Here is a 23,429-nt window from a genome sequence, read left to right on the forward strand (position 1 = left end):
ACATCTTGTGGTCGGGATGTGGTAGAGCTCTGAAGCATGAAAATAGCAGATTAATCTTGACATTACTCACATATGAGACGTTTCCTACAACCAGCAGTTTCCTTATCACGGTAATAGTACTTCATGTGGTAGAAAGCTGACCCTGCACTGGTTTCAAAGTATCTTTTGAGGAATTGTGGGTTCTAAAATTAGTTGCAAAAACATTCAAATGTTTATTCCAAACAGTAGAAAACACATCAGGCAAATGTTACTCGTCCTTCACATTGAGGCATTTCTTAAGATCAAATGGAAAGATGACTGATTGCAATCACACATAATATACATCAGGCTGAATATTGTGAAAGATCAGGTATTAGGACAAATAAAACCTTTTATGTTTAGCAAAATATAACTGAAGGCTCTTTGAATTTAAGAATGAATGGAAACAGAGACAGTATTTGGTTCATATGCACTGTAGGTTTTATTACAAGTGTCATTAACTACAGGGTAGAAGAAAGAACTGGGATAACCCCAACTCACATTAACCTACAGCCAAAAACCAATTTAGTCAAGAAAAAAAGGGGAGAAAAAAAAAAAATACTGGTAAAAAACACTTTGGGCATTTAAAAAGAAGATGTTGGAACAATAATATCAATCACATCAGAAGACAACCATGTGTAAAATATTCTGCACATTTGTAACAACGACCCTTCTGTGCAGACAGGAAGGGATAACAAAACCAGAGGAGCCTCGTTTCTTAGCTGGTGTCCATCTGAAAAAAGATAGAAACAAATATTAAAGACAGCTGCAATGTTGTTTAATTGACAGGTATGTCATTGCCTGCTGAACCTACCCTGGCATTGTAGGCGTCTAACTGGGCGTCGAGTTCCTCTGCTGACAGCTGCTGTTTGGCGGTACCGCCGCGGCCTCCCCGACCTCTTCCTCCGGCGCCGCCTGCACCACGCCCCCCGCGGCCTCTCTGCACACCTCTGAAGCCGCCCCCACGGGTTCTGTTCATGCCTCCTCCACCACCTCTGTTCAGACTGAAGACAACAGCGCCCATCACACAAGGTGTCCTCGATGTTTTACAGTCAAGTTGCTTGAACGAAAGATGAGTGCACTCACCCCTGCATAGGCCGCCTCTGTTGGTCAATCTGTGATGTGACGAGCTGTATGTTCATAGGCCGCCCTGGAGGGACAAAGAACACCATGAACCTCACAATTAAAGGGCAGGCATTAATATACCAAAACAAAAAAATGTGGTCAACAGTAGTGAAAATGTGTGTGCAGCCGTAATACAAAGCAAGAGGACATGATGCATGTGATTTGAGTTTGAGGCATACCATCAAGCGGGATGCCGTTGTACTGTTTCATGGCCTTGAGGGCATCTGCTCTCCTTTCAAAGTGGACATCTGCCGTTCCCAAGCTTCTTCCTGATCTGTCGTAATGAACTGCAGCCTTTTTCAGAGTCCCAAATTCAGCAAAAAGTTCCTGAAAAAAAAAAAAAAGATGTCCTGAGGAGCCATTCCTTTGTCCCACATGTGGCAAACATTCTCCACTCACAAAAAGAAACGGGGAAAGGCAAAAATCCAAGTACCTGAATGTCTGCATCCGAAACGCCAAAATCCAGATTGGAGACAAGGAGCTTCCCTCCAGTTTCCACACCAGCGCCTCCGCCGCCTCCAGCAGGGCCACTGAAGCCGCTGAAGCCGTTGTCATACATGTCATGCTGCCACTTATCTGGAAGCTGTTTCGGCTGCAACAGATTAAAGAGAACGCACCTGCTGACTTCAGGATCCCCTTGTCTCTGTCAATCACAGAGTCCACACGGCTGGGTGTTGGGGCAAGCAGGGGGCTCCACTTCCAACAAGGCCAGGGTGCTCAGTTTCCCCCCAAGAGGATCCCCACATATTCCCTGCCCACCCCATCATTCCAATCAAGTGAATCAGCTCAGACAGAGGAGGACATACACGACAAACATCTTAACAGCAAGGAAATATATAATGATACAAATACAAGTCTAGCAGCATTCTTTTTTTTTTTTTTTTTTTAACTCAATGACCCCACCCACAATACCTATACTAATCCCTGAACAACCCGGCTAGCTACCAGCATCGCCCATTGTTCTCTTGCCATCTGCGCCTCCACCTCCACCAAAATGGCTCTCCAGATGTGATCCCCTGGTACACATGGAGGAGGAGGGGGTCGCCATCACCATCACCATCTGAAGCAGTGTTGCCTCCAGCGTTGCACCTTGTTTCCTGGCACGACCAAAAGTTCTTTATCAAGCCAAGAAAAGGGCTATCATGTAGGGGGGGTGTGTGGTGGGGGGGGGTCCATAAAATGAGAGAGGAGGGGTAGACTAGATTTAAAAAAAAAAAAAAAAAAAATTGGATTATCTGTGCATCCATTTTGAGTGGGGCTTTGTTGTGGGGTGGTGTAAACTCTTAAGGAGTGAAGGTGGGGCTAAGTTTGGGGTGGGGGTAAATAGAGGGGGTAGAAGTCCACATCTGTTGTGAAACCCACCTGGACCAAAAAATAAAAACATGGAGGGGGGTCGCCATCACCATCTGAAGCAGTGTTGCCTCCAGCGTTGCACCTTGTTTCCTGGCACGACCAAAAGTTCTTTATCAAGCCAAGAAAAGGGCTATCATGTAGGGGGGTGGTGGTGTGGGGGGGTCCATAAAATGAGAGAGGAGGGGGGGGTAGACTAGATTTTTTTTTTTTTTTTTTTTTTTAAAAAGGGGGTAACTGGATTATCTGTGCATCCATTTTGAGACCACGCCATTTTGAGTGGGGCTTTGTTGTGGGGTGGTGTAAACTCTTAAGGAGTGGAGGTGGAGCCTATGTGAACACTACAGGGAGGGGGGTAAGTTTGGGGTGTGGGGGGTAAATAGAGGGGGTAGAAGTCCACATCTGTTGTGAAACCCAAAAAAAACATGGTGGGGGGGTAAAAAACCATGTGTTTGAAGTGGCTTCCGGTCACTGGTCAGCTGGTGCACACCCCACGCTAACCTAGCAGCTGCAGGATTCAAAATGGCGCCGCCCTAGGCCTCCACGGATCCGCCGTTAGCATCGTTAGCATGTTAGCACACAGCTAACCACGCCTTCCTCTCCGACTCCTCTTTGTCTCGGACACACACGGGTCGGTGGGAGAAGGGAAACACTACGCACAACCATTAAAGCTTAACTGGAGAAGGGAAAACCACCAGCGAACCTTTTGTTTGCCACGCTAGCTAGCTAGCATGCTAACAGGTAAGCTAGCAGGCCTACTGGACGTTCCCCGGTGTTTTCTCGGTGTTTTCATACCCTGCTGTACGGAGTCGGTCTGCCTCTTGCTCGGCTGAGGTTCTGCCGGCCTCTCATGGGTCCGGACCCGCCGCCACGGCCTCCGAAGCCGCCTCCTGCTCCTCCTGCTCCTCCTCCGCCGCCTCCCAGCCGCCCGAGGCCTCCTCTCCCTCCGCCGGAGCCTCCGCGGCCTCGGCCTCCTCTCCCCCGCGGCCTCCGCCTCTCTGCTGCCTGTTCTGCTTGATGATGTCGTCTAAAGACATATCCATCTTATCGGCCATCACGACGCTAGACTGAGTGGAGTATAAAGAGGAGAACGGGTTCTAGTCTGGCGGTGCTGCTCGTCCCTTCGGCGTCAACTAGAAGACACAGCGCGCCTGTGTCGACGGTATATAGACGGGCTGCGTCGGCACGTAACGAGCGTGATGACGTCATCGCGTACGTTACGTTATCGCGTAGGCGTACGTAACGCCATCTGGACACCCATGCGTTTTTTTTTGTTGTTCATTGATTAATCATGTTGTTTTGTTTTGTTTTGAGGCAAATTTGTGATTCTGGGCTCTACAAAATAAACTAAAATAAACTAAACTGAATTAAACTAAACTAAACTAAACTAAAACTGAATTAAACTAAACTAAACTGAATTAAACTAAACTGAATTAAACTAAACTAAACTGAATCATGTTTTTTTTATTTTGTTCATTGATTAATTATGTTTTGTTTTTTTTGTTCATTGATTAATTATGTTTTGTTTTTTTTGTTCATTGATTAATCATGTTTTTTTTTGTTCATTGATTAATCATGTTTTTTGTTCATTGATTTTTGTTTTTTTTGTTCATTGATTAATCATGTTTTTTAGGCAAATTTGTGATTTTGGACTCTACAAAATAAACTGAACTAAACTACTAAACTAAACTACTAAACTGAACTAAACTACTAAACTAAACTGAACTAAACTAATAAACTAAACTGAACTAAACTACTAAACTAAACTACTAAACTGAATTAAACTGAACTGAACTACTAAACTACTAAACTAAACTAAACTGAATTAAACTAAACTGAACTAAACTAAACTGAACTAAACTAAACTGAACTAAACTACTAAACTGAACTAAACTACTAAACTAAACTACTAAACTAAACTGAACTAAACTACTAAACTAAACTGAACTAAACTAAACTGAACTAAAACTAAACTAAAAACTAAACTAAACTGAACTAAACTAAACTGAACTGAACTAAAACTAAACTACTAAACTAAACTACTAAACTGAACTAAACTACTAAACTAAACTGAACTAAACTAAACTAAACTGAACTAAACTAAACTAAACTAAACTACTAAACTGAACTGAAACTAAACTAAACTAAACTAAACTAAACTAAACTGAACTAAACTAACTAAACTAAACTAAACTAAACTAAACTAAACTAAACTAAACTAAACTAAACTAAACTAAACTAAACTAAACTACTAAACTAAACTGAACTAAACTAAACTAAACTAAACTAAACTAAAGACATATCCTTATCGGCCATCACGACGCTAGACTGAGTGGAATATATAGACAGGCTGCGTCGGCACGTAGTGAGCGTGATGACGTCATCGCGCGCATTACGTGCCGACGTCATCGCGTACGTAACGCCATCTGGACACCCATGCGTGTCCGTGAAAACAGAGCAAATCAGAGATAATCCGATTAGTGAATAATCAATCTGGAATTTTGTTTTGTTTTGTTTTGAGGCAGATTTGTGATTCTGGGCTATACAAACTGAACTAAACTAACCTAAACTGAACTAAACTAAACTAAACTAAACTAAACTGAATTAAACTAAACTAATCTAAACTAAACTGAATTAAACTAAACTAAACTGAACTGAATTAAACTAAACTAAACTGAATCATGTTTTTTTTATTATTGATTAATTATGTTTTTTTGTTCATTGATTAATTATGTTAAACTTTTTTGTTCATTGATTAATCATGTTTTTTTGTTCATTGATTAATTATGTTTTTTGTTTATTGATTAATCATGTTTTTTGTTCATTGATTAATCATGTTTTTTGTTTTTTTTGAGGGAAATTTGTGATTTTGGACTCTACAAAATAAACTGAACTAAACTGAACTAAACTAAACTAAACTAAACTGAACTAAACTAAACTGAACTAAACTAAACTAAACTGAACTAAACTAAAACTAAACTAAACTGAATTAAACTAAACTAAACTGAACTAAACTACTAAACTAAACTGAACTAAACTAAACTAATAAACTAAACTGAACTAAACTGAACTAAACTACTAAACTAAACTGAACTAAACTAAACTAAACTGAACTAAACTAAACTAAACTAAACTACTAAACTAAACTGAACTGAACTAAACTAAACTAAACTACTAAACTAAACTAAACTAAACTACTAAACTAAACTGAACTAAACTAAACTAAACTAAAAACTGAACTAAACTAAACTAAACTAAACTAAACTGAATTTAATTTAATTTATTAGGAGATGTATTGCAGGTCCTTTCTTCTGGCTGTCAACTTTTTTGTTCATTGATTAATCACTTAAGATAAGATAAGATAAAATAAATACTTAAACTAAACAGAATTGAACTAAACTACTAAACTGAACTGAAACTACTAAACTAAACTAAACTAAACTAAACTAAACTAAACTAAACTAAACTAAACTAAACTAAACTAAACTAAACTAAACTAAACTAAACTAAACTGAACTGAACTGAACTGAACTGAACTGAACTGAATTGAACTGAATTGAATTGAACTGAATTGAATTGATTAGGAGAGGTACTGCAGGTCCTTTCTTCTGGCTGCTGTAAACTCTGCTCCCAGTAAACAACATGACACTAAAAACCTGTGCAATACAAATACACTGTGCAATTATAGTTATAATAGTTATTATGTCTGTATATACAGTACCAGTCAAAGGTTTGGACACACCTTCTCATTCAATGGTTTTTCTTTATTTATAATACTTATTTTTGATCTTGTTTTTTTTACTATGTCTTTTGTTTGCACTATTTCTCTATGCTGCTGTAATCCTGTAAATGTCCCCACTGCGGGACTAATAAAGGATTATTTTATCTTATCTTATTCTTTGCAATACAATAGTTATAATAGTTTATGTCTGTATTTACAGTACCAGTCAAAAGTTTGGACACACCTTCTCATTCAATGGTTTTTCTTTATTTTTATCTACATTGTCGATTAATATTGAAGACATCCAAACTATGAAGGAACACATATGGAATTATGTGGTAAACAAACAAATGCTCAACAAACCAGAATATGTTTTATATTTTAGATTCTTCAAAGTAGTTGAATGAGAAGGTGTGTCCAAACCTTTGACTGGTACTGTATAATATTTCAGTTATTGTGGATTCTTTATTGTTTTTATTGCTTATTTATAATACTTGTTTTTTTACTATGTCTCTTGTTTGCACTATACTCTATGATGCTGTAATCCTGTAAATTTCCCCGCTGCGGGACTAATAAAGGATTATTTTATCTTATTTTATTAGTCCTGCAGCGGGGTCATTTACAGGATTACAGCAGCATAGATATAGTGCAAACAAGAGACATAGTAAAAAAAACAAGATAAAAAAGTATTATAAATAAGCAAATAAGCAATAAAAACAGTAAATCTAATTCTTGACTTTAAATTAAATACTTGTCAAACAAAACAAGCAACTCTAACGTTAAATGTGGTTTGAAGAATTTTTTTATTTTCTGATAAGTTATGATTAATCAATGAATTTAAATAATTTATATCAAAATAATCATTGGCAGCAGCTCTAAACTCAAAATAACCATGATGTAGCATAACCGCTTCTCCTTATTATGTGGCATAACAAATAACCTTAGTTTCCCTTTTCCATGGTCAATATTTATGTAGGATGAATACAAGCACGAGTACTGTAAAAGTCTTTTATTCAACATTTTGTTTCAAGGCGTAGGGGGGGGTTAACTAAGGGCAGCATACTCGGGGAGGTCTCTACTTGGTAAAGTCCATTTGAGGGCAAGAAAATATATAATAAAAATGTTGGCCTTCTACATTGCATTTGGCTTTCAAAACTTGCCCATAAAGTTTATACCCAATGTGACGATTCCTTTACTTCTACAATTTACTGATCATATTATCTTCCAAAAAAACAAAAAAAAAAGAAGAGGTCAGCCCTTTCATATTTTCCTCCAAAGTCATATAAGTAGCAGTAGTAAAGAAAAGGGTTTTATTTAAGACTGCAGTCTTTTGTGTCCTGTGGAGAGTGTTGACAGTTTGTACCTCAGCATCAGATGTCGGCAAATTTTGATGAAAGTCTGCATCAGTCCCATTCACATAAAGAATGTACATGAACATTTATTGACTTAAAAAAACATGAACCAAGAGACGAGAGGATTTGTGCTCCCTGGATTCCTGGTTCTTCTCTTCGTCGTCAGTTGTAGAGGGCAAAGAAAGAGACACGCATTGCTATGGTCCAGAGTTGATAAATGAGATTGGCATTCTGTGCTAGACTGGCCAACAGGGCTGACTTTCTGGCTGATGGAGGAAAAGTTCTCGAGGATAATGGGTGGAAAGAAGCGACAGGATCATCATGAGAAAGACTAGGACTTCTTGGAGTCCTGTGTGTTGCGTTTCTTGAGGTCGCTTAGGTCCACTGGTGTGAAAGCTGTGAGAGCAGACAGAAACAAGCTGTTAACTCTCCTATGCTTCATTCATTTGATCCTTTAGTGTGATACGAAATAAAATCCACTTCACTACAAAGTTACAATATACGTACAATGTAGGTTAGGGTTTGGGTTCTTCTCCACGTACTCCTGTGGTCCACGGTCATTACGTTCACTATTTTGTGTTGATCTGATGTCTCGGAGAACACACTGCCAGGCTGGGAAAGAGTAAAGACAACAATGCTTTTTACATTAAGAAAATCCTATCCTACCATGCAGACATGATAAGACTGACTGAAGGTAAATAAGAACTTGACGCAGGTTTGCCATTTTCAAAATGTCAGACTAATTCTTTAGCACTTTTCACAGAACATAAGTGCTTCAATGCCAGTACTTGTACTCAGAGTGGGTTATTAAGTTGCATGGTTCAGATAATGTGGCATTATTTATACTTTTAATGAGGATGACTGAAGAGATCATTAAAATTCTAAGAAATGGTCTGTAGTCATAAGCACGACAAAATCAATGTCCAAACTGTCCAACCTACCTCATGGACATACGGTTCTCACGACCTCAAGGTTCCCTATGGAGTTTTTAAACTATATGATCACTATGAAGGGTTTTCCTCTGAGTAGGTTCCCGTTTTGTTTATCTTGTGCATGCAAGTGTGCACAAACAGGTGACACAATACATAGTTAGGCTAATGGTTTTACATTATTTGACGGATCTACAGGTGGCAGTAACACACCCAGATACAAATGTTTTTTGAGGCAGGGAATGCATTTGACACGTCTGTAAGACCTCAACGATACAACCATTGAGATCTGAAATCTCATTGTAACGACACAATGAGCAGAGTGATGAGATTTGGTGAACACAAGAAAACTCTGCAGGGCACCTTTGAAATTCAAACTGTAAACAAGGTGTGGTTCCCTCTTCTTCACAATCAATACTAATAGATTAATCAGTGAGTATCAGTGTTGAGAAAGAGATACTGTTTAGTGTGGCCACTTGAATTTTTAGGAGAGAGATGTCTGACTGCAAAAATGTTGTTATTACATTGCCATTTACAAATAGCATTTTAGCATTGAACTGGGCACATATCATGTTTTTTTGGCTCTATACGCTGTTAAATATAAAAAAGCTAACAGTTTACTTCTAGATTCAAGCAATATGAACTGAAGTTACACGTTCCAGTTTAACTAGCAGTGCCCATGCTAGATAAACAAAAGTGTAAACATCGTGCTTACATGCTCCGCAAGTGATCAGAATAAAGAGATCTGCCCTGAACAATATATTGAATCCAGATCAATGTTAGAAGGTGAACTTACTATCATGAATAAAGCGCACGTTTTCCTCATGTGCTGGGGTGAAAAGCTCCCCACTGTTTGTTGGGGATCGGGGGCTAGAAGTCCGCTTGTAACTATTCACCATCCTGGGAGCAGATGAGCTTCAGAAACATAAAAACAAAATTAGCATAATAAACAAACATTCATTTCCTTAAAGTCTTTAAACTAAACTTCAACATAATATTCTTCAGTTGCTCAAGCCCAAAGCACTACATACTTAAAGTCACATTTTATTAAAGTTTAATAAAACACTAGTAACTCTGTTCTAATTGTAATTGTTCGGCTGCACGGTGGTGTAGTGGCTAGCACTGTCGCCGGGTTCAATTCCTGGGCTGGACGGCCTTCTGTGTGGAGTTTGCATGTTCTCCCTGTGTTAGCGTGGGTTCTCTCCGGGTTCTCCGGCTTCCTCCCACAGTCCAAACACATGCAGCTAAGGTTCATTGAAGACTCTAAATTGCCCGTAGGTGTGGATGTGAGCGTGAATGGTTCTCTGTCTATACATGTCTGCCCTGCGACAGACTGGCGACCTGTCCAGAGTGAACCTGGGTGAACAATCGCCCCAAGTTCTCCCACACAACTTCCCTTCTCCGTTCTCTACACTGGCTCCCTGTAAGAGCTCGCATCCAGTTACAGACTCTGGTGCTAGCCTACAGGGCAGTGAAAGGAACAGCTCCTTCCTATCTCCAGGCCTTGGTCAAGCCCTACACCCCCCCCGACCACTTCGCTCTGCTGCCTCGGGGCGACTGGTTGCCCCGTCGCTCAGAGGTCCCTGCGGCCGATCCACCCGGTCACAGCTTTTTTCTGTCCTGGCCCCTCAGTGGTGGAATGAACTCCCCACTGACCTCAGGACAGCAGAGTCGCTGCCCATCTTTCGGCGCAATGCTGAAAATTCGTATTAATTTGCTTCTGCACTGTACTTTTACTCTGGTTTATGCTCTTAGATGTTTGTTGTATTAGTTTGTTGCACTTATTGTATTCGTATTAATCTGTTGCACTTATTGTATTCGTATTAATCTGTTGCACTTTTACTCTGGTTTATGCTCTTAGATGTTTGTTGTATTATTTTATTACACTTATTGTATTTGTATTAATCTGTTGCATTTATTGTATTCGTATTAGTTTGTTGCACTTATTGTATTCATATTAATCTGTTGCACTTATTGTATTGGTATTAGTTTGTTGCACTTGTTGTATTCGTATTAGTTTGTTGCACTTATTGTATTCGTATTAATTTGCTTCTGCACTATACTTTTACTCTGGTTTATGCTCTTAGATGCTTGTTGTATTAGTTTGTTACACTTATTGTATTTGTATTAATCTGTTGCACTTATTGTATTCGTATTAATCTGTTGCACTTATTTATTGTATTCGTATTAATCTGTTGCACTTATTGGATTCGTATTAGTTTGTTTCTGTACTTTTACTCTGGTTTATGCTCTTAGATGCTTGTTGTATTAGTTTATTACACTTATTGTATTTGTATTAATCTGTTGCATTTATTGTATTCATATTAATCTGTTGCACTTATTGTATTCGTATTAGTTTGTTGCACTTATTGTATTCGTATTAGTTTGTTTCTGTACTTTTGCTCTGGTTTATGCTCTTAGATGATTGTTTAAGAAAGGAGATGCACTTATGACTTCTGGTGACTAGTAGTTCTCTTGAATACCTATGTTGAATACACTTCCTGTAAGTCTCTTTGGATAAAAGCGTCTGCTAAATGACTGGAATGGAATGGAATGTAGTGAACCCTGCCTTCGGCTATTGACAGCTGAGATCTCCAGCCCTTCTGTGCTATCCTTAACTGGATAAGCAGGTTAAAAGGAATGAATTAATAATTGTGCATTTGCATTTGCTCTTCGGTGCCATGGCTTTTGTTACAAACCTGGTCATTCTGTTTGCAGTCTGTACTCGCTCCTGGCTCCTCTATGGTGAGTGGATGTGAAGAATAAAAAGGTTCAGAAGTCCTCAGCTGAGTTCTGACAACAAACAACAACAAGAACAACAACAAATCCACATGATTAAATACCTGTTTCTTAATGCAACAAACTCACAACACAGTCACATAGACACCACTATGAGAAGCTGCTCCTGAGACACCAGAGGAGCTTTTGTTTACGTTCTTCCTGCAGTAGCTTCAGAGGTGTTAGCATCAGGCTAACTAGCCTAGCTCAGTCTGTAAAGCACAGCTCAAATCACCACGAACACATCTATGTATTGTCTCTTTATACTCATTGGGATCCGTCCCACCCTTTAGCTGTGCCTATAAATGTGCTGACACAATAATTCCAGCTAACTTCAGCTAGCTAGCTAGCTCACAAGCTAACTAGCTAGCTCGTCCGGTTTACATTGTCTTAACGTTAGCTTGAATATGCTAATCTTCTGCGGGGGCTTCCGGTCCCAAATATGTCTCATAAGTGCACTTATTATATTCTCAACATGTAAAGTAAAGAGTGTTAAGATATTCAACAAACCTTTCTTTTTGAACAACCCTTCCTTTCGGTTTCTTTATTTAGAGACGCTGTACGCCGTTAGCTAAAACGTTGCCAATGCCAACCAATCATTTCCGGGAAACCAAACCGGAAGTGAAAGGGCTGGCTACGTCACAGATGATATGACGGTTAATAATAATAATAATAATAAAAATAATATATTAATGATAATAGCAAAATAAGGTGATTTTTTTTTGCTGTTATGAGATTAGGATATCTGTGGGGGAAAAAAAAAATTATAATATGTTGTAAATGATGTGTAATTAAAAATTTCTATTTTTCCACTTATTTTTTTCCATTTCTTTAATAAAAATATAACATTGCAGTTATTTTCTCATTGTTGCTCAAGTATTTCCATTTTCCAAGCCATACTATGAATATCGGTATATATTTTGTAATAATTTTCACAATCTGACATATTTTAGGCCAACAGTGCACACTTTATCGTTGTACTCTGGTCAAAATCGCACCATAACAACAACCAATATATTGCTAAAAAGGATGGGAGTGTTGCCTCCCTGAGCTACTGATCACAAATATATGGTCTCGTTAAAGCGTTTAATAAAGCAAACATCATTTAAATCCTGACTTGGGACCTTGTTGACGAACTAAAAAGTCACATTGAATTTTAACGTGCCAGAAAAACCTGACAAAAGCTGGTGTGTGTTCTCCCTAGTTCTTGTATTATACGGACTACAAAACAGTAACTCAACCATATTTACAAAAGGTTTCTTTATTTATGAAAACGTACAAAAATAGTCATTGAGGAGACTTTCCTTGCTCACATTCGTATTTCTATGCAAGAAAACAACAGCAATACACCATGGGGAAACACTGCAGCAGTAAAAGTGCTTTAACAACATTAACTTAATCTTTAAAAAAAAAAAAAATCAATGAAGTTTAATTTACTAATTTGGCTGATCCTCGTTCTGCCCAGCAGTGAGGACACATAACTCAGTCTATAAAACACAAACATCTCGGCCAAAATTCTGTTTTGTAAATTCAATGCGCATTATAAGAATTGTTTGGAAACATACAGTCTGCAGGGCGCTACCAGCTACTTACAATGCTTTAACCAAAATGCTCATTAATTAATCTTATTTCCTTCAGAAATAAATAGATATTTAGTCCTGGACCACAGTGACACATTGTTATTATTGTGTTACATGAACTGAGAGTCAAGACAGGGAGACAGCAGATTAACATTTGCTGAATAGACACTTGTAATAAATGACAAATACACAAACTCGCAAAAAAAGTAAAATAAAATAACCACCAGAAACAGAAATGCAGCCTAATAGTGGATTGCTCTAAGGCTGCATCTTAAAAAAATAACTTATGACACTTACACACAGAACCACCATCTTGCATGACAAGGTCACTGACATGGCACTAAACCCGGACTATGTTCTTCCACCTTGTCACAAGTTTTGTTCGGTATTGCACGGTTTAATACTGTTAAATATGTTTTTCTTTGTATTCCAAATGGCTTCTTAGCCTTCTGTCTTTGTTGCTGCTCTGTCTTGGGTCCATTTGGTGCCTAATCACACACAGCCCGTCTCGAACAGTTTGACCAGCTCTTTGCAGTCCGGGTCGATGAGGTCTGCAGGCTTCTCTCCGTTTTCGTTCTCGGCCTCTGTGCTTGCGCCCATCAACAGCAGATAACTGAGTGGAGAATGAAGCACAGTGTTGTTAACCAGAGGTTCTCAGATATATATTTTTTAAAAATGGTGTAGTTTTTTATTACTGCAACTGATCTTCTGTCAAAATTCAGTGGTATTAATACTGAAGTTTCATGTTTTGAGGACCAAAATTTCTACTTATGGATATAATTCAACACAAAACATCCTCTCTTTTGATCCCTGGGCTTGCTTAATGCTGAAAACCAATGTTTGGTATATTGTAAAGAATTATGTCACTGTTTCATATGTGTTTTTTACTCCCTGGTGTCAATGTTCAAACCTACAAGCGTCATATCAAGATAAAGACTTCTTCTTAATCTTTGAGGGATATTTGAAGCATTCTCATTTCATAAAAAAATGTGCAAAATTTCACTGTGGTTCCAAATGCCGTTACCCGTTCAATATAATAGTTAAAGACAATTAATTTTGCTTTTGTGAAATCAACAGAAGATGATGAGCTCTGTCATGTTGCATTCTGTCCGATCAGGTCAAGACTAAAGGGTTAAAAGGTCACCTGGCAATTTCCGGGTAGCCGTCGCTGCAGGCCATGTGAAGTGGCGTCCAGCCGTCTTCGTCTCTCTGGTGAACGTCAGCGCCGTATTTCACTAGCAACTTCACCACCTCCAGGTTTCCTGTTAGCACGGCTTCATGAAGCGCTGCCATACCTGCACATAAGACTGTGTCAGTCCTCTGCAGCAGCAATGCAGTCAGTTCCTCATTGGTTATCATTTCTAATGTAAAATCTAATAAAAAAAATTGCTGGACAATGTAACAAGAAAGGAAAAGCTGCGTAGACAAACCTGAGTGGAAGAGTGTATCCACACGAACCTTCCTTGCTCTCATGAACCGACCGATTTGCTCCAAGTCTCCTCGTCTCACAATATCCTGGAAGATGATGTCATTGGGGAAGTGCACAGTTCTCTTTGGGGGTGCAACGGGTATCACAGGTGCAGGCTTTTCCTTTGCTTGTGTGCGATGTGTTGAACTGTACCGTGACCCTTTGCTGTACGAGGGGATGTATGTCGATGCAGGCTTGTAAGTGGACGTGTATTGTGACGGGGTGTAATGCGTCGAGCTGTACTGTGTCGGGGTGTACTTTGTTGGAGAGGTGTATGCGGAGGTGTAGTGCTGTGTACTTGGGGTGTAGTTTGAGGCTGTGTAATAGGAAGGCGTGTGGTATGTCGGCGTGTACTGTGAGCTGCGTGTGTACGTTGACGCAGGAACATGGTAGTTGTACTTCATCCCTGCGGCGGTTTGCGTCTCGGCCTCCCCCCTCTGCTGTCAGCCCCGGAGGAGGGCAGTGAGAAACCCAAGAGAACACACCAATCCAAATAAAAGAGCGGTATCCTTCGCTCCGTGTCCTCTTTGTCCTCTCCTCGCTTGCGTCTTATCCCTTTAGTTCCCTGCTGGAGTATCTCCTGCTGTTTCTGCAGAATAGAAACACTTCTCAAATCCTTTGCTTCACTACGATCCAATCCCCTTCTTCAGCTTGTACGGTCCTCTTTTTTATCGCCTGCTGTGAAGTTCTCCCATCTGGATTCTAATTGATCTTTTACACAGTGTGTTTGCTGTTGCACAGAGCTGTCGTCTGATGGGGAAAGTGGGAGAGGACACCTTTATACCCTCTGCAGGGCTATTTTAGGGCCTAATATCCAGTGACTTCAGCTTAGAAACGAGTGGCCACTGTTGGGCTCCACCCTCTGAACAGTCCCATGCCCACTGACACGGCACCCACCCCTCATAAAAAATGTTGACAACCAAAATGTTCCCTTTGAGTCTTGCTTTAGTCCTACATCTTCCAACATAAACAACAATAATTTATATCAGAGCTGCATTGACAGAATAGGGAGCCTATAACTCAAATGCTTGGAGGCTTGGAGCCCAGTTATTTACTTTTTTGGGTCATTAGAAGCAGATATACAAGACAATATTCAGTGGACCACATTGTTTTGCTTGTATTAATGAGAGAGATGTTTTGCAGAACATATAAACAACAGCAATAGCACGTGGTTTAATTTAGCATGTGTTGTTGATTTGTCTGCTTACGTCATACCTGATGGTGCAATACAACCTGAGGAGACCAGAGTCATGACAAATTGATTTGAAAAACACATTTCTTTAACTTTTGGAATAAAGTGGAGCTCTTTTCATAATGTTTCTCCATGTTTTTTCTCGTGGCCTCCATTGACTCGCAGGTCCGCCATGTGACACTTCATGGCTGCCCTTCTCATCAAAACCAGATACACCAATAAACCTCCTGTGCTGAGGAGGTTATGTATGGGAGAGAAGTCATAAAGCCCCTAAATGTAACCTCTCCCTTCAGATGGTGCTGAGAAATCACATGGGTGCCAGAAACGCAGCTATTTACATCACTGCAGTACTGACTGCCTAATTAACATTGATGCATGTAGAGCAAAATGTTGCATTTCCTTTAGACAGAGATTGTTTTGCTCTTCTGATTTTGTAAATGTAATATTCAAAATGTACACAGGTTTTTGTCCCGCGGTACGTGTTAGTGGCGCAGTATAACGTTGTGCTGCTGGCACCAGCTGTCCCTCCCCAGACAGACTTCTACGACGGGCCGGGCTGGATTTAACTGGCTCACTAAACCTTTGAAAGCGGTCTTGGGCATTTCACAGATTCTGCCAAAGTCACAGAGGAAATAGCTTAGCTGCCATCCTCAGGTTTGTGTTTCAGACCACAACTTAAGATGTGACCTTGAGCTCTACTGCTGTAAGTAGCAGCTATTCTAATGCATTGCATGATACTCCACATTTTGTTCATGTGAATAATTTGTTATCTGCTTATCGTCATGAAACAGTTGTGTGACAGCAGGAAACCTTCAGATAACGTGGTTTAAGAATAAAGAAAACAAAAGACTTTCACAAAACCATTCACTGTTCATATTTACAATAATGTAAACACAACCAGAGGAAGGAGATCACATGATCCAGATTATCCCAGCAGGAACTGTTCAATTCATTTCTGCTTTGGTAAGAGTTGACCCCAGTTCTAAATGGCAACAGAAATAATTATTCTTCACCTCCCTGCACTACGGCTCTCTAAACAAGAAGACAAATTGACGAGAGAGTATTTGAATGTCTACAGCTCGAGGAGACTTTTAGTAACAGCTATCAAGTTTCAAAGTCTCTTATATGGTATTGTGGAGGTGCAGATGTGATACTCCCTCCAGCTTACCCTCACTCCTCTCCACAGAGACTTTCTCACCAGGAGAACCTCAGCATGTGGTAGATGTTTGTTTGCTACAGCCCGGTGTCATGCCCTCTCTTGGACAAATGCCAGAGAGAGGTCTTCAGCGTTATAGCTTCTTGCTAAACATAGTCCCGGGCTGGTCTGTGTGTTATGATCTGTCAAATTACCAAGAAGTGCAGTGAAGAACACCTCCAGGTGTGTGGAGCATCGCCAAAGACAATGTTAGCAACAACAATTATTGACGGAACGAAGATGAAGTCACAGGTCTATGACACGTGGTGTCATCAGCTTTCTCAATGTGACTTTTTAGTTCGTCAACAAGGTCCCAAGTCAGGATTTAAATGATGTTTGCTTTATTAAAAGCTTTAACGAGACCATATATTTGTGATCAGTAGCTCAGGGAGGCAACACGCCCATCCTTTTTAGCAATATATTGGTTGTTGTTATGGTGCGATTTTGACCAGAGTACAACGATAAAGTGTGCACTGTTGGCCTAAAATATGTCAGATTTAAGTACACTGAGACCAGAAAGTGCCTGAATCAGCTCATTAAAAAAATCCACTAAGTGTTAATTTTTATTGGCAGAATATAAACTCCTCACAGGCTTTTTAAAAACTTCACTTTCCCTGAGCATAAAGTGAAACATACAGAGAACATGAACTCATCGTCCTCTGATAATAGTTGCAGCCCTGTGTGGTAAAAAAAAACAAGTTGGATCACATTTAAGACACATGAACACTGGATGCATGCACTCTTTGCCTCTCTGCTGCCTATTTATATGCTGCTTTAAAGGTCTCCTTAATCTACCTCTACTTATAAATCTCTTCTTAAAACTTTCTTTTAAAAAAAGCTTTTATCACAGTATGGTTTAAAAATGTTTTGCAATTAATTTACTGTATTGTATTTCCTTATTATTGTTATATATATTTTAGTTATTTATCTATTTTTTCTCTGTTCCTCTTCCTCATAGGATGTGTATAGTATACATTTTTTCTCTGGTTATTAACATATTTTGCCATTTATTTTATCAAATGACTAAACTTGATGGGACAGATGTTTTGACAATGAATGTTTCAATAAAACAAATGCATAATGACCTGTTGGTAATGTGTTACTTTGCACCAACAGAAACTTATTATATTCAAACCATCTCAGATTGTCTGTGCTGGTCGAGCTGCTGGAGAAAACAAGCTCACATCACAAGAAGCCAATCATTAATGATGCATTTGCCCTACATTGTACATTATCTGCGATTCATCACAAAGAGAATCACTGTTGATATCTGACATTCTAGTCCTGATTTTTTATTTTATTTAATGGCACTAGCTTCTTGATGTTTTGGATTTGGACACCAACATTTAACATTCAATCACAAAGAGGGTTTTTGTGTATTTGAATTTTTTAGGTCAAAGACAACTGTGATCACTTATGAGATTTTCTGACTTATTATCAACAAAATTGTGTAAACAGTCTGTCAAGTGATCCATTGGCATCACTTTACTACAGTTTCTCTGCCCCACGCGGCCAAGTATTCAGGGACAAACAGGCCAGGGCACATGAAGCTGAAGCCAAAAGAATGACAGTTTTATGGCGACCTGTCACAGAGGCTTACAACATGTTACAAAAAAGCCATCTATGCATTCCTCAACACCCAACTGACTCGCACGTGGCAGGTAGGAGGCAGGTTGGTGACTACATTGCCTAAAAATAAGAACTGTGAAGCATCCTGTCGGTGTATAGCATGTAATGAATGCAGGCTGCGATCTCAGAAACATTGTTGTCTAAAACGGTCGGTGTAACACAAGTCATACATTTGAATAATACAAATTGTGGCTTCACAGCTTTGTAACGACTCTTAGCAGGAATTTTAAATAGAAGTAAGGCGCAGGGTGTGTAGAAAAAGGCAGAGCTTCTACAAAAACCTGGACAAAAACATCACCTGTTCTTGTCCCCTTTTCTCAGATCTGGTTACAATACGACCAGTGCGAAGAGAAAAAGAGGCTGGAATCTAAATTAAGAGCGGGTCGGTCGTTCAGCCAGAAAGAGGGACATCGTGATGCCCACAACTTTGGAGAAAAATAGACAAGACTTATAAAAGAAGTGGACATAGTCACTGTCACGTCACCCACCAGTTTGTGGATCGTTTGAGCTTGAGTTTGGCCTTCTGGCCGTCCCCATTTGTAATTTTTTCCATCACCATCTTAATAAAGAAAGGCTGGAGCTGGTGAAGAGCGAGGCCTGACAGGGCAATGTTAACATAGCAAATGCTAAGTTACCAGCTAATGCTAGCACTAGCTATCTCTGTTAGCAAGACTATGCCGAATCCTGACTGTCCAAAAGGATAGCCAAACAAATAAGGCATTTTTCTACCCTAATTGAAAATACAGGTTGCCATGGTAGCGATTTGTCAATCACAAGGTCACAACGCCCTAAATCATACCCTGCTTTATGGTCTATTTGACTCTAAATGGACCATAATTTACTAAAACAACATCATGCTGTATTGAAGAAGACTTGAAACTAGAGATTGAGACCATAAACTCATGTTTACAATGTTTACTGAGGTGATAAATAAAGTTAGAAGTAGAGTTATTTTCTTATTGACTTCTATATAATCAGACTTATATTTGTAACCAGAAGACTCGCCACCTGAATGCCAGTTGAAAGAACGCGTAGTTTAAGGCCCTTCAGCATTGGATTCACATTTCAGAACTAAAGGTCACCCATTGGTCTCAACATTTAAAACTAGAATAGCTATTAGAAATCATAGTAATTACATTTTGTAACAGATCTTTAGAAGAAGATTTTGTATTGTATCTACTATTAATTCAACTTCCCACAATCATTGCAGAAATAGAAATCAATACTACAAGTAATCAATGCAGCCGGAGTTCATCATAATCTTAATGGCCTTTTATTTAGTACCAATTGCGTTATCAGCATACTGAAGTTACACCAGGTGACTTATATAGTTTTACTGCCACAGCAACAAAATGAAACTATTACGGTTATAGTCGATAATGTTTGAGCACAAATATGGCTACATAAATAATGCATCGTATATAAGAAGCATTTCTTTTTTGATATCATCTTGGAGGAAAACAAATAACACAACAGACACCAGGGAAAAGCAAATAGATTCTTCCTCTAATAGTTGCGTTGTCATGTAAATGAAAGAGCAGCTAACACAGCAAACGCATTTTTATCGAGTAATAGGCTCTCAGTGGATCCTCGTGCGCATGTAGACTGCAAGATCAGTTGGCATGAGGTGAATTCATAAAAGGATGAGTCCACACACGGAGCAGAGCGAGCACGACAGACCAGCCAACCAAAACTAAATTGAGCCGTTTGCTGTTGGAACAGTCCAACGGCCTCCTGGTCCTAAAATACACGGCCCCGCCCTCGTGGTTCCCAATGCCGCTAGACTCTTAACCTGTTGAACCCCCCCCCCATGAGCTCATAGTTTCCATGGGAATTGCTCCATATTAATTACCAAACTGAATGATAGGATATTTTTTAACGCCATGGTATTCAAATAATATTCTATAATATTCAAACCTGTTCTGGCCTTTGCTCCCAGATTCATATTTAGTTGAAGTGGTGAAGACTTTATGGACCCATTAAAGCTTGAAGCGTTTTTTTTGGCTTTACAGACTTGTTTCTATTCCTGTGGAGAGCTGTGGTTACAGTGGTTACACCAGACAGCAGCTGGATATGATTGTATTCAATTATAAGTACATGATCTTGAATAAAACATAAACCTTTGTGCAATTCATCTGGGTGTCAGGTCAAATGAAGGTATGTAAAATGTTTAAAATCATAATATCATATCATGTATATTACAGGTGCAGACGGGTGGGGGTGAATGACCTTTGTTGTCTGCCTGCTGGGTGAGTGTAAATTTGTCTTTTGTTCCAAGAGAAATATAACTGCTCAGGCTGTGTCTAAATGTCGGCATAAGAGAGGGCAGAGCGCTTGAACCCACGCACCTCCCGACCACATATCTCCTCATAAACACTTTACGCTCTAATATTTCCCAGTGACCCATGTAACCCAGAATAAATAAAAAAAGACTTCCAGTACAGCTTTGGATAAACAGTCCCATGAGAAGTACCAAAGCTTTTATAGACTGCTTAGAATATGTATAAGCCATCCAGTTGACATGGGGAGAAAAAAAGAAAAAAAGCTGCCCCGCTGGGAGACACTGCTGCTGCCCTGCAAAGTAAACAGGCGCAGCAGCTGTCCGGTACTCAGAGAGAGCAACCGGACTCAGACTTAGCACAAGGCTGACTGTTTGTGTGAGGATTGGGTTACCTTAGCATTTGTGGAAAAGGAGGTCAGAGGTCAAAAGCGGTGCATACGTTTGCCTAATGTGTTGATGCCCGATTGCACAATGAGGGCGTGTGTTTCAGCCAGTGGTCAAAGAAAAGAAAGGACGTGAACCCTCTCTGCTGCCGTGCGCTCTGAGCAGGTTGCACAAGGTTATGACGAATTAATGTCCTGGATCTGTGAGAGCTTAAGCAATTAAAAACGGAGGACATCGAGCAGGTGGACTTACTAAATCTAACCTTTACTCAGTATATCAAGGACAAAGTAGTATTTGACATAATGGCTGAGGTGCCTTTGCAGTCTACAGCACAGTGATATATAAAAAAATGTGACAAAGTTTCGGGAAAACCTGAAGTGACACCAGCTTCAAAGCTTTACGTATTTGATCTTTACTTGCACCATTTCCTCACCAGAAAACTGTTTATTATACAAACACCTGACTCATATAACTTGCATGAATAATTACTGTTCTTCAGTTCTATCAATGTCCTATTTAATAGGTTTGCACTACTGCAGGCACTCATCTCTAACATCCCAGCACGACTCTTTAATGAGCCTCCTACCAGTGAGTGTATATGTAGGAGGACAAATGAGCCTTGAAATACCAGCCTTTTGATAAATATCTCTGTGGATTCACAATTAATGTTATTGAAGTTATTTGGAAGGCTTGACATTGAATTAAGGTCCTACTTTGCATAATGCATCAACCAATTCGTAGTTTAAAGGAAATATTCTCCAATAAATGGTGAAGGTTAGAAACAATGATTACACGTTTGACTTATAATCGTTCCTCAAATATATCCATTGTACTAATACGGAATATGAATAAAAATGGCTGTAATAAAACACTGAATTGAGCACGTCTCAACTCATTTGTTCTTTTACTTTCTTTAAAGTTATTAGGGAATTTGGAAATAATGCTGCACAACCTGACTTCACTTAAATCAGATGGTGATTTTATTTCTATGTCTTTGCTTTGAGTCTGTGTGGTCTCATCACAAACTGTCCTGCAAGGTTGGTTATACATGATATGGCGTTTCTTCATGAATACAGCCCATAAATACAGTAATGTGTGATATACTGCTGCCTTTACTGCTATTACAACTACTGTTACTGCACCTTGATTACAAGAATGTGTTGATGGAAGAGAAAAATGCATGGAAGAAAAACTATTTTGGGACTTAAATCAGCTCATGTAAATGATGATAATGTGAAATATATAACCAGAATCATTTCTGATAATTAAATGGGGCTTAGAACACCTCTGTAACATAAACGTTCCTCTGCAGGAGCAGGAGAGATGAGGTCTACGCGATGACCTCATTGCTTCATCTGCAGACCACCAACAGCCCCGGCCCCATAAGGCCAAGTCAAAGGCAGGATATTCCCAGAATGCATTTCACAGGGGTCAATATGCTAATTTTAGCACGCCGGCCAATGGCAGTTGAGGAGTTGTGCTCTGGATAGAGGAGGAGCTGGATCGGGTTACGTGGCCGAGACACGGAGAGAGTTCGTGCAGTAATAAAGAGGAGACGCTGGACTCTGCCGGACCTCCAAGACCCCTCTATCACTCCTACCATATGTACCAAAACCAAGACCCTTTCCTTAGTTACCACACCACTGGCACCCTAAGCATTGATCATGTGACTGAGTTACTCTGGTGGTGCGTGCTTGCTTGTAACAGGAACCCTAAAGGTGTGTCGGGTCACATGACCTCACTCATCATAGCTTCGGGAACAGCAGTAAATCCACCGTCTTCGCTCCTGACACTTATGATCTGAAGGCGGAACAGTACCATCCTTGGGCAGAGTGTTCGGTGTCAAAGCGTTCTCTACATTACTGGCCGTCTCACACACAGTGTTGGTTAAAACAGGTGTTTTATGGCTTTGTGGTTTGGTCTTTTGGTCGAATGCATCCAAAAATGAAACCAAAGCACATTCAGGCTACACTTTTCTCTGCCGTTCTGTGTAATTATACTCCTTTTCTAACAGCGTTGATACTGTATAAGTTACTCTCCTGTCACATGGTATCAGCCTCAGAATGTGCTGTTCCCTCCTGTCAAGGCCGACTGGTTAAGTAATGTGATTAATTAACCATGAGCCGACTGAGACGAGGTCCTTTCCTCCTAGAGCAGCAGCAGCCTAGTTTTCATTTTGGCACAGATCTGAAGTCTAAAGTCGTATCCATTCATAGATGCCTCTGAGGACACCACGGAGGCCAAGAGGCACACACATCGTTCTGCGTGTGAGCGCTCTGGGAGGCCTGAGGGAATGGTGCAAACCCTGTAAATACTGTACCACACCCTGCCGTCACACACACACGAAGCACAACCGCAGCGGTGAACAAAGCTCAGAGGTGGGTGAGGAGGAGAGATCAGATGGTTCTGTGAACTGGCACAACACAC

General features: G+C 39.9%; 3 protein-coding genes across 3 annotated transcripts; all 3 read right to left on the minus strand.

Annotated features, from left to right (window-relative positions):
• Positions 1 to 436: 436 nt before the first annotated feature.
• alyref (Aly/REF export factor) lies at positions 437 to 3,673 on the minus strand. The gene is given in 7 exon segments (XM_054607565.1): positions 437 to 751; positions 833 to 1,022; positions 1,105 to 1,168; positions 1,323 to 1,470; positions 1,577 to 1,735; positions 3,289 to 3,465; positions 3,468 to 3,673. Coding segments are annotated over 7 exon segments (834 nt in total). The 5' UTR covers positions 3,549 to 3,673; the 3' UTR covers positions 437 to 736.
• Positions 3,674 to 7,208: 3,535 nt separating this feature from the next.
• On the minus strand, positions 7,209 to 11,883 carry mcrip1 (MAPK regulated corepressor interacting protein 1). The gene is made up of 5 exons (XM_054607701.1): positions 11,784 to 11,883; positions 11,195 to 11,288; positions 9,292 to 9,410; positions 8,074 to 8,178; positions 7,209 to 7,962 (listed from the first exon to the last, which is right to left on the minus strand). The coding sequence occupies exons 2-5, from the start codon at positions 11,200 to 11,202 to the stop codon at positions 7,898 to 7,900; spliced, it is 297 nt and encodes a 98-aa protein (XP_054463676.1). The 5' UTR covers positions 11,203 to 11,288; positions 11,784 to 11,883; the 3' UTR covers positions 7,209 to 7,897.
• A 1,462-nt stretch (positions 11,884 to 13,345) lies between these two features.
• On the minus strand, positions 13,346 to 14,725 carry ppp1r27a (protein phosphatase 1, regulatory subunit 27a). The gene is made up of 3 exons (XM_054607223.1): positions 14,284 to 14,725; positions 13,998 to 14,148; positions 13,346 to 13,466 (listed from the first exon to the last, which is right to left on the minus strand). Exons 1-3 carry the CDS (start codon positions 14,723 to 14,725, stop codon positions 13,346 to 13,348), a joined length of 714 nt encoding a protein of 237 aa, XP_054463198.1.
• Between the last annotated feature and the right edge of the window lie 8,704 nt (positions 14,726 to 23,429).

Source organism: Anoplopoma fimbria, chromosome 11, assembly GCF_027596085.1.
Source record: "Anoplopoma fimbria isolate UVic2021 breed Golden Eagle Sablefish chromosome 11, Afim_UVic_2022, whole genome shotgun sequence".
Taxonomy (NCBI): Eukaryota; Metazoa; Chordata; class Actinopteri; order Perciformes; family Anoplopomatidae; genus Anoplopoma; species Anoplopoma fimbria.